At 37.3% G+C, this 19,139-nt stretch overlaps 1 protein-coding gene across 1 annotated transcript; it reads left to right on the top strand.

Moving 5' to 3' along the window:
- The first annotated feature begins 649 nt into the window (after window positions 1–649).
- CCDC42 (coiled-coil domain containing 42) lies at window positions 650–15,186 on the top strand. Its single transcript, XM_031965501.1, has 8 exons — window positions 650–751; window positions 6,077–6,201; window positions 7,476–7,581; window positions 8,047–8,151; window positions 10,340–10,537; window positions 12,728–12,949; window positions 13,593–13,754; window positions 14,931–15,186. The coding sequence occupies exons 2-8, from the start codon at window positions 6,119–6,121 to the stop codon at window positions 15,021–15,023; spliced, it is 969 nt and encodes a 322-aa protein (XP_031821361.1). The 5' UTR covers window positions 650–751; window positions 6,077–6,118; the 3' UTR covers window positions 15,024–15,186.
- Window positions 15,187–19,139: the final 3,953 nt, after the last annotated feature.

Raw genomic sequence — 19,139 nt, 5'->3', positions numbered from 1 at the left:
CTGCTTTATATATTCTATCCTAAAATAGGCTCCCCCTTTCCACTCTTCACAAGAAGATTGGCAAGGACTTAACACCATTAGCAATATCCACAGAAAAGTGGTACATGCTCTGTATTAGCTTAAAGCTATTGGGCTTCATGGGTACAAGGGTGTTTCATCAAATGCATCAGGAAAACCCAGATGTCCTCCACATTAATAAGAATGAAATCATCCTCCACCCAGTCAGATAAAGAGTATGGATGGGGGTAGAGAAACTACAAATTGAAGGAACTTGGAGATCTTTTCCCCCTTTATCTGCTATATAGTCCCACAATCTTTGCTTATTTGGGAAATAGTTACTAACTTATGATTCTTAATGACTTTCCCATTGCCCACAAAATTTAGGAATATTGCATTACCAATATTTTTATCCACCTTCCCATTATGTTTTAAAAGAGGAGAGGGAGTTTATACTGCTCTAAATTTGGGGACTGTTTTGAATTGAATTAAGACTATCCCATTCCCAAATATTTCTAAAGGAAACTCTTTTATTTGTGCCACTGTACTTGTCAATAATACTACTTCTTACAATCAGACTATTCCAAATTGTGTTTTTCTTACTAGAAATGGCACAACAGTTGATTTTTTTAATGGGAGCCTTTGGGGTGATGGCTACACCCAACAACTACTCCAGATCCTCTCAAGCATGCTGCAAAATGGCTGTCCTCCCTGACTGAAGATTCCCGAGAACTGGCAACCCTTGGGCAGTTTTGTGAGTGGCAGTAAAGCATATTCCTCATTATCCTTCAGATTATATAGTGTCTTTGGAATTGCTTATTTAACCCCACTTGTATGAGTGCCCATACATACCACAGAGAGTTCAATTATACCATAGGATTCATAGGGAGAAAGTTCACTGGAAACTTGAGAGCTTGCTGGCATGAATGTCAAAAAAAAGAGGAAAGATCCTTTCCATTGGGAATGTATTATCTAGAATCCTATAAAACAACATGGGAATGGAATCAAATTCCTTTGTTCCCTTATTCTATAATTAGGGATCACTGTATTTAGAAGAAACAAGAAATGTCTGGAAATTGAAAGGTTGGCTTAGACTAAAAATGAGTTTACCAATTCCTTTCAATTGAGATAGATTCATTAGCCCAGATGGTCCTACAAAGTCACATATTTCTAGATCTCCACACTGCCTCATAGGTAGTAACCAGTCACATTGTTCTTAAATCAATTGATAAAAGCCAGTCTTTATAAAATTCAATAAGCCTTAGATCCTTCTTACAATTATTTTCTGAACTCAGTATGGGAATTTAACCTCAGGTTCTTCTCTCCTCCGCCAAGCCACAGTTAGGGCCCTCAGACATGCTGACCCAAAAATGCTCTTGCTTCCTGTGGTACTGTACTCAGTTTTAACAGTCTGACATACACACACACACACACACACACACAGATCAAGAGAGAGAGATACAGAGACAGAGAAAGACAGAGAGAAAGAAAGAAGGGGGGGAAGGAGAGAAAAAGAGAGATATGTTGTATCCTCCATTATTTAAGCCTCTTGAGATCATGGACTAAATTTTGCTTTCCCTTGTATTCCCAGAACTTGACATACTGGCTGACACAAAGTAAGTGCTTAATAAATATTGTTGACTGACTGACATGTTGGGTTCCCAATAGCTATTCCACATTCATCATAGTCTTCTCTCAAAATAACACCCACCACCACCAATGTATTACTTTTATTTAGTTCAAAATGAAGACGTTAATAAGATATCATACTTAAAAGATTTGCAATGTGACATTGTCCCTATAGGTGTTATCTATTAAGATATACATGTCATTAATTGGGAAAATGAGCATGTATGTGGATCATACATAAGTGGTCCCTTGTAGAGGATACATGTAAAAGGATAAATCCTACTTCTAATGTTATAATACTTTGATGTCTTTGTTGATATTGTCAAATTATTCTCACTACACTTGCTCCCTTCTGAGCATAACATCTCTGATGGTGGAGTTCTCCAGAGGTCTTGCTAGTCTTCTTGCGTAATTTCTGTTCTCCGCAGGTTTCAGGGTTTCTCTGCCAGAATTTCCTTCCTCTTACTATTCTGAGATTGTCTCTTCAGGGCCAGGCTAGCTTCAGTTTCTTATAGTCTAATGGCTACAGTCTATTCCTAAAACAAGGGGCACCATATCCAGTTAACAAAAATCCAGGCAGTGTTTCTGTTTGAGCAGAGAGATTAGGAAGGAGGATTAGGAAGAAACAGTACAGATAACTGAATATTACAGAGGTACCCTAGATCAAGAAGTGATCAAAATTCTAAGGAAAAACTACAATAGGTCATGTTTCCAACCCAAGATCACACATTTGATCCATGAGCAAATGACCAGGGCAAGGAACTGAGGCACAGCCATTATGTAGTCAAACACCTAGATCAGAATAGGGCCTTAGCATTGCCACTCTAACCCCAGAAAAAGTAATGCAACCTTGAACTCAGCCTCTACCAGCATGGGGTCCAGCACTATCACTCAAGTCCATAAGAAGGGATCTCAGAACAGGATTCCAGAAGCAGAGCTGTGATGCAGCTACTCTGACTTAAATCAGGACATCGCTAAAGTGAGATGAGGATATGCAACTAACTCCACGGCAGTTCTGCCAGATGTGCACAATCCCTAGAGCTAATACAAAGTCCCAATTTGAGAAATAAGACTAGAAGACTAGAAAACAGAAACAAACAACTATTATAATTTCAGGGATGATTAAGACATAAACTGAAAAGGGAACAACTCTAGCACATCTATAATCAAATCCTTTAAAAAAAAATTAATCACAAGATCAGTTAGGATTCCTATAATAAATGAAACAAGAGTCAAAGAAAAATGTTAAAATGATAATATAAGTGAAATGAAAGTGCTAAAAGAAAGATTGGGGGAGGGGGGCATGAAAGCTATAGAGGGAAGATTCAAAGCGTTAACAGCTTAACAAAAGAAATACACAACTTGATTCAAATTATAATTTGAACCAAAAATTAGAATGGACTGTGAGAAAACAAGATAACAGTCTGACAGATTTAAGCTCCAAATAAATATAAAATTTAGATATAAAACATCATCATAAACAACTTACATACCTTTCAGATCTATGGGTATAGGAGATTTCATGACTAACAAGTATATCATGCAAATTTAGAGTATAATTCCAGTGAGTAGCACATAGCAACATGAAATGGGTCAAGATAGTTTATTTGTACTCATAGCCAAGTGCATCATAGCTAAGTATTGATAGGTGGATTCAATTGGGGATTGAATTACATTCTACTTCCCTTACTTCCATGGAGGACCATGCTAAGAAGCTAGTCACTACTAGACAGGCCTTCTGGTCAAAGCCTTCGAGATACTAGGAGCCCAGGTTATGTGAGATTTTTGGATACAGTGTGTGTCATGACAACTGTCACAACTTTGATGGGGTGATAGGGTCTGGGAACATGGACTAGTAGCAAAAGGAGTATCTCTAAAGATTAACCATGAAGGTCTACTCAGGATGAGAAAGGAGCAATCAGCTGTATGCTAAATCATCAAACTTGTTTGAGAGTTTCATCAGCTGGTTTTAACTAGGAACAGCTAAACTTTAAGAGTATCAGTATCATGTAACAGGAACCAGGGTTGGAAAAACAGGACCATAAACTCCTCATAAGTAATAGAGAAGGAAAAAAAAGTGATAGGGAAGGTAACACAAGATAAAGTGGAAATTTATTATTATATAAAATTAAAGATTTTGTACAAATAATTTTAATGTAGTAAAAATTAGAAAAGAAACAGGTAACTAGGAGAGAAATCTTTCCAACATTGTCAGATAAAGGTCATTTCCAAAATATATAAGGAATGATTTAAGTTTATAAGACTATGAACCATTCCTCCAAAATAAATGGTCATAGAAAATGAAAAAAGTTTCTAACAGAAAAAAAATCTAAGCTATCAACAAAGATATTTTAAAGTGTTCTAAAACACTAAATTAAAGAACTGCAGATTAAGGCAACTGAGTTTCTGTCTCATTTATCAGACTGGCAAAGATGACAAAAGAGGAATATGACAAAAACTGGAGGAGCTGTAGAAAAATAGGTAATGTAGTGCACTATTGATGGAATTGGAATACAATTTGAAATGATGCTCAGAAAATTATCCAATTGTCTATATACTTTGGCCCAACAATGCCATTGATAAGCTATACCCCAAAGAGGTCAGAAAAAGAAGAAAAGAACTCACTTGAACAAACATTTATAATAACCCTTTAATGGGAACCAAAAATTGGAAACTAAGAATGTCAACCCAGTGGGGAAAGCTAAAGCAATTATGGCATTTGAATGTAATGTAATAGTAATGTGCCATAAGAAATGATTATTGTTGTTGGAGTTGTGGATTGGTACAACCATATTGGAAAGTATTTTGGAACTATTCCCCCCAAATTACTCTTGGGGCATAGACCTAGAAACGGTATGCTCTTTAACTTAGAGATACTGGTATGGGTCTATGCTCCAAAGAGATCAAAGGAAAAGGAAAAGAGCTTATATGTGCAAAAATATTTATAGCAATTCTGTTTGTAATAGTAAAGAATTGTAAACTAAAGATGTGACCATTAATTGGAAAGTGGCTGAACAAATTATGGTATATAATTGTAATGGAATACTATTGTATTCCGGTAATATGCAGTAAGAAATTAATAAAGTGTGCTTTTGGAAAACCTTGGGAAGACTTCTATGAACTGATACAGATTGAAGTGAACAGAACCATAAAAACAATTTATACGAAAACATCAAAATTATAAAAGTGAACTATTTTGAAAGACTTAAGAACTCTGATCAACTATGATTTCAGAACATTAATGATGATGGAATGCTACCCCACCTTCTGATAGAGAGTTGATTGACTAATATGCAGGAAAAACAGGATTTTTTTCCCCTTGACTAAGCTTTTTTGTTACAAGGTTTTTTTTTTTTTTCTTCTTTTTTTTCCCCCTGAGACATAGAAAATGGGAGAAAAAAATAAATGCTTGATAATGTTAAATTTTACTTAAAGATCTTTTAGAGATAACTATTTAAGTAGTTAACTATTTAACTTAGGATCCCAATAACCATACATCCTTAAGTCCCCTCTGGCTTAGTTACAAATGAAATGAGTCAGAACAGAAGGAAACATAGTGTTCTCTACCCACTTAACACAAATTCTTGCTTTTATTATGCATAACTGCCAAGAGCAAAGCCTGAATTTGTGCCTGTATTTTGGCCAGAAAAACCTTCTGTCCTCCTATGCATTTATAAATATATTCACAATGTATATAAAGTAGATATTTACATGGCAATTTTGGTGGAAGAGAGACTAGTAGCTGGGGGGTGAAGGGAGAATGGTGGAAATCAAAAAATGTTTTATATAGGAGGAAGCTGAATTTTGAAGGAAAGTAGCGATTTTAAGAGGGTGAAGACTAAGAACTGCTTCACTCTAGAAAAGAGATTATACAGGGACCACTTTATTCCCCTTTCCCACCAGCAAGCGTTTCTAGATTTCAAGTCACTTGATGATTATTCAGGTTGGGTTGTGGGAATATAGGGCTAAAATCAGTTACCAAGGATAAGAGAGCATTCTTTCATTGCCTTTTTACACAACCCTGGTTATTATCATTCCAACTTCCCAACAGTTCAAAGAAGTATCAGGAGAGGAAAGGGGAGCCAAAGCAGGGCAGAAATAAGCTAAAGAAAGAGGTAGAATCTTAATTGGCTGAAGCCAGGAGTAAAGGGTCAAAGAATAAGGGAGACAGATTCCATCTACCATCACACAGAACCATGGCTGTTGGTTGTTACTAAGCAACCTCTTCCTTCCTGAGCCACCTCCTCATCCCCAGTATCTTCTGACTGAGGATCAGTGATCTAGAGCCTACCAGAGTAGGCTGTCAACTGTTTTGGGGCTCCTTTAACTGATTTTCTAAAAAAGTCACTTATTGCACGCTTTTATAAACCGAATTGGGAAGATTTAGAAACAAAAATCCCGTAGCTAAGCAGAAATTTTTCATTTTTCTGCTTTTGGATTTATCCCATAGATTATAACTGAGGATTGTTCTAGACCCTGAGCAGCAGCAATCATGAGTCTGGGAATCATGGAAGAGGAAGACCTGGCGGAATACTTCCGCTTGCAGTATGGGGAACGGCTGCTCGAATTACTAATGTAAGTCACAGACAACTGTTCCAAACCTTAGTATCTCTGGTTCTTGATATACCTCATCACCTCCAAGAAGATAGTGTCCCAGGCATCCCCAGCAGATGATCTGTGTTAGTAGAATGAACTTGAGCGTACAAGTCAGGAGAAATTCTAGTCATGACTCCACTGATTATTATCTGTATAGATACTTCTTGGATATCAGATTTCTCATCTGTAAAATAAAAATAAAATCTGCCCATGTTGGCACTTTTTCTTCCCTTTCACATTTCTCTTTTTTAAAAAATTATATTTTGATGTTAAACAGTTATTGATAAAACAAATATTTTATATGCAAATAAGATTGTGAAGTTATGAACTTCTGTTATATACATTTTGTTTTTCAAAAGCATCTCTTACATTTAACTAGGCAGTGATGAAATTGTTCTGTTTGTGTTCCTTTGTGAATATCTTTTTATTTTCTTTTGTGTATTTTAAATGTTTTATTAATGTTATTTTTTCTTTCTTTTTAATTTTCTATCACTCTTATTATGTACTAACCCCTTTCTTTCCAAATAAAAACCCTCTCATGATAAGCATGTAGTCCATGCCTGAAACTATGTGCCTTAACCTTCCTTCCTTTCTTTGCCAAGGAGGGAAGTCTCATCATCAGATTTCTGAAATCATGAGACTAATTACTGGATTGATTAGTGTTATGAAGTCTTTCAAGGTTGTTTTTCTTTACATCATTGTAGTCAGAATGTGAATGATGCTTCTGGTTCTGCTCATTTTGCATTCATACAAGTCTTTCCTTGTGTAGAAAGCATTTTGTGATGGTAAAAAAAAAAAAAAAAAAACTCCTCACAGAAATATGTTATTATAATTCCTTGCCTCCTCCCCACATACAATTCTAATCTCTTCTTTCCGTCTTTGTCTTTGTCTCTCTCTCTCTCTCTCTCTGAATCTGTCTCTTTTTTTCTCTCTCTATTGCTCTCTGTCTGTCTTTGTTTGTCTGTCTCTATCTAACACACACACACACACACACACACACACACACACACACAACTTTCTGCTCTTTCTTCATGAACTTCTGATGTCATTCCAAGGCTTCCCCTGCCTCATTTCTTTGGCTGAACTGGTGGGAAGGATAAGGATGACTGACTCTTTCCATAAGAGTGAGGGTAGCTGACTTTCAGAATTATTATCCCATCAGGACTTCTCACCTTTCCTACAGTGTGTGTCACTTAGTGGCCATCAGGCTCATCAGATGCAGTCATACTTTACTTCTGGTACCTTTGCCACAGGAAGTTCCCATCAACAGAGGAGCAGTCACCATCTCCATCCATCAGGCTCCTAGAGAAAAAAAAGGAGGCAAAAGTGATGCATCAAGCCATGGAGGAAAAAAAGGAGGTAAAAGGACGCTGAAAGGAACAGTGAGGATTGAGGAGGCAAAAGGGCAGTGCCTAGGGAAGAGTACAGTTCTATAATCTAACTTTGTGGGGGAAGGGGGTAGACTAGGATATAGAAAAGAAAAAAGGGAATATTCTTGAAATGGGCCCAGATTCCACTGGGGTGGGAGACAGAAGCCTTCAACTATGGGATTCTTCATCTATTCACTTCCATGAAAGAAATGAAGGGAGCTTTTTGCCTCTGCTCTTCCCCTATCCCTCACCCAGAACATCGACAAATCCTTATAGCTTTAGATTGATCCTGATTTAGGAGGTTAGTGCTTAATGGTAGGAATTGGTAGTTTAAGACTATACAAAAAGACAACTACTGAGTGAAGAATTGTGTGGGACATTGAACCCTTAGAGATCACACAGCCATGAGTCCTAAGCAGTAAGTTCTGCTGACTTTTTTCATATGGTCCTCTAGACATTTAAAAGGAGAATGGAGGCCCTGAATCTACGCTGGGAAGAACTTGGAGTCAAGGAGGCACAACTAAAGGCTCATATAAAGAAGTTTGAACAATTTATACAGGTATGGAAAAGAGCTACAATCCCCTCTACTCCATATGCATACTGACACTGGCATTCAAAGCCATATACCACTTGACTGCAGCTTACTTTTCTAAGTTTATTTCACAATACAGACCTTAAATAAATTCTGTTCCAAACAGATTGTCATGAACTTCTGACATCATTCCAAAGCCTCCCTTGCCCCATTTCTTCTGCTGATCTGGTAGGAAGGATGAGGATGTTTGGCCTTTGCTATGTTCACATTATTATCCCTAATGCGGAGGAGAAAACTGAACTTGAAAAACACTAAGTGACTTAAGAACAAATTATTTCAAATCTCTTTCTCCTCTTAAATTGGAGGGTTGGGCTAGATGCAATGCTTATCGAGTCTGCAGAGGAGGCAAAAATATACTAGATGACAAATAAAGGAATTAGGATCTAAAGTGATGCTGACAAACTAGAAAACAATATGGTATGTTGAAAAGAGGGAGATATGAAGTAAGAGGAATCAGAAGGCTTTTGTCCCAATCCTGTTGCTTACTCCTTGTAAGACCATAGGAGAGGTTCCTAGCCCATTTGAAGGATTCAGTTTCTCATCTTTAACTTGTGCAGGTAGAGTTCTAGGCTCAGAATTCTTGAAGAGTTTGGCCTACCTGGTTCATTAATGCCACTTTATGGCCTTACTATGACCTGTGTTCATGTGTCTCTCTTAGAGTAATGTGATCATTTCCTCCATTATCGGCCAAAGTGGGAGATCTAGACTCTGGTGCATCTTTGTGTTCATGGGTAGTTCATTTGTTTTGTCTTTGTACCTAACATAGTGAATGGCACATACTAGGCAGCTAATAAATTGTTGTTGAATGATAGAAGAGGATATTAACAATTACAGTTTTTAGACCATTTAGAAACATTGATTTACTTTAATTTACTCTAAAGTATTAATTTACTCCAAATTTGAGATTTTTATCTAGTAACTAATGATGACCTTATTGAGAGGAAGTTAATCATAACAATCTTTCATAAAACATTTCTATAAATGAAAACAAAATAGATAACAGGAGTTGGACGTGGAATGAATGAATCTGGCTGAGTTTGCCTCAGCTTATACACTCTATTATAATTACATTATCATAGGTGTCAATCTTGTAGAACTATATTAAATACTAAGTACATGTACTGAACTAGAGAACTATTAATCACCATGCTAAACTAGAAAACTATTGTCTTTATCAATTCCACTGAGATAGCACCTTGTAAGAATCCTTGTTTCAAGTACAGAGTTCTGGCCTATAACATTGTCTTACTTGACAGAAAAGAAAATGAAGGCCAAGAGATAGAAAGTTACTAGCCTGAGGTCACATAGTCAGTAAATAGCAACAAGAATAGCAAACCCGGTACTTAGATTCAGGTCTGTCAATTATTACCTGTACTTTTCCCATGATCTTGTCTACCTAGTCTATCCCCAATGAGAAGGGTGTTCTACCCACAAAAATTTCCCAAACTACTTTTTAATATAATTAATTCACAAACACACATTTTCCATGATAACATCTAACTAACCAATCTGGGGTCCCTCACTCTACAGTGATTTGGAGCAAAATGATCTTAGGGTAATCCTTGCCCTTCTTTGCACCTCTCTTTTGTGAAAGGAAGGGTTTGGATTAAATGATCTCTAAATAGATCTAAACTTCCTTCCCAGCTCTAAAATCCTAAGGTCTAAAGAAATTGATAGAACTTCTCAAACTTTCTGTGCCTCAAATTCCCTTTAAAAGTGTTCTGCAAAACCCAAATGATGGATAACAGTGTTTATTATCTGTCCTCAGAGAGCACTCTTCTATAGAGAAGTGGTCCCTCTCCAGCCTTGGCTGGGCAAACAAGTAAGTCTCATGGAGGAATTTTAGTATCAGGGATCCACTCCATACAATGGAGATCATAGAAATCAGGTTCAATGTCATGGATTCTTCATCTCTGAACATATTCAAGGAAAGGCTGGAGTGCTGCCTGTCAGGAGCAAGCTATAGAAAACAAGGTGAAGACCCCAATATCAAGCAGAAAATTGGACTAGCTAACCCAAAGGGGTGTCTTCTAATTCTAATATTCTAATAACCCCCACACTGTGCCCCTTGCTAGGCCAGCTACAGGAGCAAGACAAGGCTGCTTGACTGATGCCCTCTCTGCTCCCCACATGTCCTTCTGGGGCCTTCCTCTAGGAAAATGACCAGAAAAGAATTCGAGCTCTGAAGAAAGCCAGCAAAGAGAGAGAATTGAAGAGAATGAGGGTGAAAGACCTGGCAAGGGCTAAGCACGAGATGGCTGCCCTGAGACAGGAACATCAGAGAGTCAATGCCAAATTGCAGGATTACTCTATATTCCAAAAGTACTTGGAGAAGGTGGTGGAGAACTCGGAGGTAAGTGAGCTAATTTAGGAGTTCCTCAGGTTGAAGGGGAGAAGGGGCAGGGGGAGAAAAGGAATAGCAAGTTGGAGCTGATCTTTCCTTCCATCTGATCAGCCTCTCACACTGGGAATAGGGCCCAATCCTGAGGTCAGATGTCCCCAAGATTATAAGTACCTTTGGCTTCTTACTATCTCAGATAAAAATTTTTGGCTCTCTCTCCCCACCTTTATTCTATAACTTAGGTTGCTCCTTAAGGTCTTCAATGGGACTTTGAGAAGCAAGGGAAACTTAGGCCACAAATGGAGATGAAGGCAGCATTTGACAGGAACATACATTCCCAATATATGCATATTTATTTAAAGGTATAAACATTTATCATTGTTCTAATATATTAATTACATTATAGAACATATTTTAAAATATAAATTTTTAAAATATGCATAAGAAACTGGAATTCTCTGATGTGAGAATTATAATATAGGCATTCCTTCTCTCGCAAAAAAAAAAAATCTAAGGTTTTTAAAAAATTATAATCCACTTTATAAAAATTAGTTTTTGAGGAAAATAACTATTTATACTCAGATCAATGTCAGTAAATACTAGAGAATGTCTATCTTATTCCCTAGCTCTTCTTCCTAAGTGAAAAGTATTTTCTCTTCTAAAATTTCTTCCTAATTCCCAAGATTCTAACATAAGCATTATATTCAAAGAATGTTCATTCTGAATAAGTCCTTAAAGTCTATTTGTTTCAATCAGCTGTCCAGACTATGTTGTGGACTTGTCCAAAGTAATAAAGCTAATAAATGGCAGAGCTAAGACTAATCATTCAGTCTCTTGACTCTAGCACCTATAAGCACCTTATATTATTTATAAGATCATTGGGAAGGGGAAAGAATATAGACTTTCACTCTATTTCTAAAATCCTGTGACAGAGACAAAGCAAAAATATTTCCTAAGTATTTATTATATGCCAACCCCCATGCTAAGAATTAGGAGTACAAATACAGGTTTATCTCAAGAAACTTACATTTTAATAGGAGAAAGAGATTATACTATAAAAAAGGGAAGCTGGACTGGAGGGGAAAAAAGGGAAGCATACTCTTGTAGAGGCATGGTTTGGATTAGGTGATTCAGAAATAATATTGGGATTTGGTTCCTGGCAAGATAAAATGAGAAATGGATTTGGGATTCCTCAGACTGGTTCCACTCAAAGATGAGAGTGGGAGTGGAGAAGAAATGAAGATGATGGCCAGAGTCTAAGCTGTTATACTCTTGTGCATTGAGAATACCCCAACTGGAGCCTCTCAGCTGAAAGGACAAAGGATTCTCCTTTTTTCCCCCTCAAACTAATCATGCCCCTTGCCTGGGTAGTGAGTTGGACATATCACAGAAGACTCCGATCAACACAAAAAAACACAGATTAAGTTATTATATACTTTTAGTGTATGTAGAAGTTCAGATTCTTCCCCTTCTCCTCCTCTCTCCTCTACCTCATTCACATTCTCTCCTACTAATTTAACAGTATTTTTATTATCTTCATATTAGAAAGTGAGAAACTTGAAACTGAGAGTGAAATGACTGAAAGATTATAGAGCTAGTAGCCATCAGTGCCAAATTTGGGTTTTCTGTCTGTGTTTTCCTCACTTTCATAATGTTAACAACTGTTAACACTATTGTTAACAGGTTCATCCTAGGTCATTCCCATATTTCAAAACTAGTGGGAAAGTGGGAAAGAATATGAGTGAGATAGGAGAATCTGGACTTGTATATACACTTAAAGTATATGATAACCTGATCTGTAGCCTTTCTGTGTTGGTCAGAACCCTTTAACAGTGAGCCCAATTCACTCCCTAGGCAGGGCCATGATTAACTCAAGAGAAAAAAATGGAGAACCATCAGTCTATCAACTTAGAGCCTCCAGAATGGCACCACCCAGGCAGAGACATGATTAACCTGATGGTAAAAAAAAAAAGCTTAAAGGCTATAAGCCAGGTGCCCTCAGTGACCCAAATATGGGACTAGATAGAATGATTAAAGATAAACTAGAATCCCCTTTTCATTCCCCATCTTTTCAAGGTGAGATGGTATCCACTGTGCTTCTTAATCCAAATGGGTTGGATCTGCTGACTTTGGAGAAGTATGTAGTTACTTGTTCTCAAACAAGACCAATAGATGGGTCTGTTTCCTTCCAACTTGATATAGTTTGAGGAGATCCATGAGGTTATTGGACGTTACAAGACATTGGTGAGCATGCACCATGACCTGATGCAGTCAGCCCAAGAGGGGCAGGAGAAAATTGACAAAGCCAAAGCCCGGCTTACCCGCTACGTGGAAGAAAAGGATGATGAGGTTCTACAGCACAACAATGAGCTCGCCAGGTTGCAGATGCGCTATGACCGTGCCCGTAGTGATGTCATCATTTGGGTAAGAAATCCTTCATAATTCTTCAAGATTTTCAGAGTTAGAAGAGAGTTCAGAGAACATCTCATTTTATAAAAGAGGAAACGGAGGCCCAAGGAGAGAAATGATACCCAATATCACATAGTTAATTGTAGAAGTGCTGGAATTTGAACCCACCACTTCTACTTCTAAACCCACCGCTCTTTCCATTATGCCACACTACTGGGAGTGTTTCCCACCCCTTTGTGCTGACATCATGGTAACTCCAACATCAAGAACATTATATTCTTGAATTTGGCCTACCCTGAATGGAAGAAAATCATCCCAACTTCCAAGGAGAAGGAAGATACACATCTCGTTCTACTCCCAATAAAATCAGGTAATGGTGGCAATTGTTGGCCACCTCCTGGCCTTGATCTGAATCCTGTTCTGTGACAGAGGAGTGAACGAGGGAGATGAAGTCATTCATCTTGCTTTGAGCTCAGTTATCCCAGACAAAATGAGGTCTTTCCTTTCCAAGAAACATAAAGTAGCCCAAAGAGGATATTTACTGAGTCTTGCCTGGTGATAGCAGGGAATTATCTGAGAATTAGACAAGTCGTGCTACTTCATAGGTCTTCAGCATTCATTGATCACCTTCCTCACTATCCCTCCTCTCTATTTCCAGGAATCTCGATGGGCACATATCCAGAACACAGCTGCCCAAAAAACTCTCCTTTTGGGCACCATCAAAATGGCAACCTTAAACCTCTTTCAAATTGTGAGCAAGCAGCTGAAGGAGACCACCACAGAAGTGCCTGTGGATGATACCCACAAACAACTAGACATGGTAGGAAGAGAAGGCAGTCCTTTACAGGGTATCAAGGGATTTCTGATGATAGGGTCATGGGACTTCCTTAAGTGACAAGAAACAGGTCTTGTCATGGACATTTGGGATAATCCAGAGTTCTTACTTCAGTAATCCCAGAGGAGATAAGGAAAGGGTGGATATTTCCAGCATCATGACAAACACACTTTTTATTATTTCCTACCTTCTTAATACCTTAAGCTCAGGATGATGTTGATTGTGTCTAGAAATCCATAAGCCCAACTCACAGAGCCTCCACAGCCTGAGATTTCTGATCACATGTTTCTAGAAATAATCTCTGTTGCACCCATCAGAGCTAAATACAAATATATCTTTATCTATCTATCTATCTATATTTATTTATGATATGATCCAGAGAAAAGCTGATGCCTGCCTCGCTTCTTTGCTGGACTGGGGACAACAGATATGGAACATTGCATATATGGTGTCAGACTTGGTTATACTTTTAAAATTAAGACTAATTATTCTCACAAAATCATAATCCCAAAATTAGAGCTGGTAGAGACATAATGTTTTATTTTGAGTATAGATCTTTGACCTTGATCAAAAGTGTAAGTAAATGCAAGAAATCAAGTGAGACTTGAACCCCTCTCAGATAGAAAGTTAATCCTTAAAAAGTACTGCCTCAGTATCTCAAAACTTCAGTCACTTTGATCGACAACTATTCTATTCTAATAAATAAAATAGGATTTTTGTGCATTTGCTTTGTGACAACTATTATAGCTGCTAAGACTTTTTTTTAAAAATCATCTTTCTGTATGTAATTAGCTGTGTTCTGAACAAATGACTCTAATAATTGTAACCAGATAAGTAACAATTATTGTAATTCATTGTAATTTTATCCTTTCATTAATTCTTTCCAAGCTGCCCATTCAACTAAAGAAGAGTTAGGGTGTTTTGAAGCAGTGGAACCTACATCTCTCCTCTCATAGATGGCATTAATTAGAATCTGAGAACCTGACATTAATTAGTTAGTTAGAACCAGACAACTTGACTAACTTATTGATTAGAAGCTAAGGAAATTTGATTTCTTCTAAGCTATGGGAATTGGGACAGCTTTGTATTGGTAGGTGTTTTACAACAGAGAAACCTACCACAGGCCCAAAAAACTTACTCTTTCATCCCTTGTTTTCTCAGATCCAGGAGTTCATCCAAGACCTATCAGATATCTGGGCAGAAGTTAAGAAGAAGGACCCAACACTAACCCAAACAACCTTCCCATATAAGTAACAGAAAAGGAAGCAACAATTCCCAGCTGTTCTGGGTTAGTACACTAAAGTGCTTTCAGCATTTCAATGGTCACTCATCCCCCACCGTTTTACTGAATAATAACCATCCCTTCCTCAGACTCCACTAAATGTGATTCCAAGAGACATTAAATTCTAAAAAGACAGAATTTCCAGTTTTTCGTTTGTAGTTTCTTCATTATAGGAAGGTGGGTGGGAGGGAATGAGAAGATAGCATCCAAGATGGGAAGTTTGGATTTAAATTTTGGGGGGGGGGGAAAGATTTCAAAAAGATACTAAAAAAAAAAAAGATTTCAAAGAGATACTAAAAGAGAGAAATAGCTCAAGATAATTGGGAAGCTTCCCAACATGAAATACTTAGAATACAATCACATGATTTCTGTGGGGAGAAAAAAGTGCAGGAATCAAAGGAAACCAATGTGTCTGTACAAGTTGTAGCTACCTTAACTTCAAACTCAAAAGGATCTGGATAAAATATAGAAGATAAGAGCAAATAGCCTAGAACAAATAAAGTAGATAAGAAAAACCCTGTCAGAATCAGCAGAGGAATCTGAAAAATATTAAGAATAACAAAATGGGCTGTTTTGTTTCTTTGTTTTCCTTTTCGAGGCAAAAAAAAAAAAAATGCAATATGTCTATTGATTGCATAAGAGGAGGTGTGGAGAGTGTGTTATTTCCTTTCCCCCTACCCAGCTCAATTAATACAGTCACAGATACAGTTCCTTTATGAAATATAAAAATTGCTCTGGTCTAGAGGGGAACAGGGCAACTTGTGGGACTTAAAGAGAGATCAGTCTTTGCCTCAACTGCTACCCAGCCTTAATCACTAAATGGCTGTGACTTTAGTCAAACAAATAGACCTGTTGAAGACTTTAGCTTATAAGGCTAAGGTCCCCCAGTGCATCCAGGGCCATCTCCAGTCATCCTGACCATATCTGGCCATTGGACCCAGATGGCTCTGGAGGGGAAAGTGAGGCAGGTGACCTTGCATAGCCCTCCCTCACTAAATCCAATTTGGGTGTATGTCATGGCATTCTCTCCCTGATGTCATGGCTCTCTTTTAAAATGAAGGACAAACAACAATAACTTAAACCAGAAGAAGATGGGTGGGAATAGTGATGGCAGCTTGCTAGACATTGGAAAAAGTAACAAATTTCAATAAGACACAATCCTTGCCCCCAGGGAACTTAAACTCTAATTCAGAGTCATAACTAGGAATTTTTGCATCTGGGAACAAGCACCATAAACTATACTTAGGACTAGTCTGCAAAGCAGCCTTTTAAGGAAAAGAAAGGGAGAAAGGGACCCAGATACCAAACTTATAGAGGTACACTTTAAATGCTCTTGGTAAGGAGGCTGATTACATACTCACCCACATTCTGAGGAAACATCTTGTAGCTTTGTAAATTATCTTTGCCTGTGTGCTTATTTGTTTATAATTGGCATCCAAGAAGCTTGAGCAAGGATATGAAGAGGCAAATAACTCACCTCTCTTCTCTAAAAGAGTACTGAAAGAAACCTAGCTGTAAATGACCTTAGAAATCAAACTGAGGCCTCAGACAAATCCCATAGTTGGACAGACTGTTAGAGCTAAAAGACACTCTGTTGTTAAGCCTCCTTATTTTACAAAGCAGGAGATAGAGACCCAAAGTTAGTGTCAGATGAGGAATTAGAATCCAGTTCTCTGATTTAATCAACATTCTTTCAGCCAGATTGCTGAAATCTGTCCTCTCCAGGAAAGCCCTAGAAATTCAATGATGTATATCAAAATACCAATCACATACTGATGGAACGAAACAAAACATAACATAATTCATGTAAAAGAACAAAATTAAAACTATACAGAGAAACTAAGAAAAAGTAAAAAGAGAAACTATCACTTAGGAAAATAATCTCTACATTAAGTGTCTCTAGTAAAATCTGATATCCAAAATAAAGGGAATTCACACAAATATATTAAGACCAAGTGTACACTCCCCAGTAGAAAAGCAATCAAAGAATAAATAGTACTAGAAGAAATACAAATTACTTTTAGCCAATTGAAAGATTGCTTTAAATCATTAGTAAGAGAAATGCAAATTAAGCCAATTTCGTGGTTTTACTCATATCCATCAAATTGGCAAAAATGATGTAGCAAACTCTCTGAACTGAACTCTCACAACCTCTATTGCACTACTAGGTCAGCTGCTCAATGGATGCTACTAAATTTCTTTTAGGGTCTTAGAGATATTATAGTTCATAAACCCCCATCAGTGTGCTTCCCACCATGATTGTCAGTTGATATAAATCATCTAGATCAATGAGCTGTTTGAAAGGAATATTGGACAATAATATATAATTTATATATAATATATAAAATATATGATATATTTTTATGTATATATCATATATATAATTTATATATAAAAATAGGGATTTGGGGGTTAAAAAAACTAACAACTCCTTTCCTTCCCTTTCTGCCTTCACCCCCACAAAATATGTGACAATCTCCCACTAGTGAACACAAATTTAGAACATGTGGCAAATTGCCATGAGAATCACCATGTATCCTACTCAGCAAAGCAGTTTCTTGATGGAAATGAGGTGGATCACATCTACCTGAACCAGTGCTGTATCCTTGCTAAGTATCCTTTCCATTACATAATTAAGTAAGCTTCTTTTTATTAATTGCTAAATGACCTACACATCACATTTTCTTCCAAACCAAGATCTGAAACATTACACTATCATGATCTACAAGACAGACAAATTGAACTTTTATACCAGAAACTGTAAATAAGCCTTGGTATCTGGAGGGATTCCATTTAAGTCTTGGTTCTAAAGTATACTCTTTTGATGACCTTGCTTCAGTGCACCAGGAAACTCTCTGTAAATTGAAGAACAGTGACAATTTGCATTGGTGGGAATTTCATCATTGGGATTTTGACATTGAAAAGACTTTGAATTACAGGCTTGGCAACATCTGGTGTGTAATTACAAACCATGATAAAATCAGTGTTTATTGGCCTTTCCAATGGGAAGATGTTCCTAAGTTTCTAGGTAGAAACTGAACATAGGAAACTGCGAAGAAATGAGATTATTCCTTTTTGGGTCCTCCATACTATCAAGTTTATATAAACTAATGTAATTTAAATGTAGACTCCCATATTCCTCTAAAATAGAATCCTTCCAATGGATTAGGTTAAATCTTGGGATTTGCTGTAATTATAATCCATGTATACTCTGTAGGCTCATCTTTGCCTTTTGTTTCTCAGAAATCCTTCTAATTGCCTGCAAGCATTGTTTATAACAAAAACATTAGTTACGGAACCCACAGAACAGATTTATTTGATAACAGATAAGAAAATAATTCCCCTAACTTCACTCCCTGTGCCTAGGGGGATTCAGTTTTGTTCCCCTCAAGCTCACAGTCCCTGTCATATTCACTGCTCCAAGGCCAATCCATTGTCAACTGTGTTTCTTTTCCCCAAGATCTTTGAGTTCCTTGATCAAAGCATCTATCTGCCTGTTATTACTTTCATACCTTCTTTCATTCTGCACTCCCTCTCTCTCAATATGGATCTTCTCTGCATTCATCTGGTAGCAAAGTTACATCCTACAAACAGATCCACACTTTTGATGATTCCTTTTTCTAATGCCCATATCCCTCCACTTTCCTCCATCTCATATAGGATTGAAGAGGCTATTTACATCCCTTCATAGCTGTTTTGGGTCCCTTTAGTTCATTCTGTAAGTTGCAGAAATAGGACACTGAAGAGATGAGGTGTAAAGTCAGCATGAGGTGTAAAATCAGTCTTAGAATGGGAACTTTATAACCCCTTGTAAAACCCTTTGATCAGCAGTCTCACTATTGGGTCTGTATCCCAAAGAGATCATAAAAGAGGGTAAAGGTGTTTATAGTGTGCAAAGATGTTTATAGTAGTTCTTTTTGTGATGGCAAAGAATTGGAAAATGAGTGGATGTCTATGGCTGAATAAATTAAGGTATACAAAAGTAATAAATTATTATTTTTCTGTAAGAAATGATGAATAGCTGATTATAGAAAAGCCTGGAAAGATTTACATGAACTGATGTTGAATGAAGCAAGAAGAATCAGGAA

The sequence above is a fragment of the Sarcophilus harrisii genome, chromosome 4 (assembly GCF_902635505.1).
Source record: "Sarcophilus harrisii chromosome 4, mSarHar1.11, whole genome shotgun sequence".
In the NCBI taxonomy this organism is placed as follows: domain Eukaryota; kingdom Metazoa; phylum Chordata; class Mammalia; order Dasyuromorphia; family Dasyuridae; genus Sarcophilus; species Sarcophilus harrisii.
Note: the sequence above shows the minus strand (reverse complement) of the source record. Positions and strands in the feature narration are given on the sequence as shown.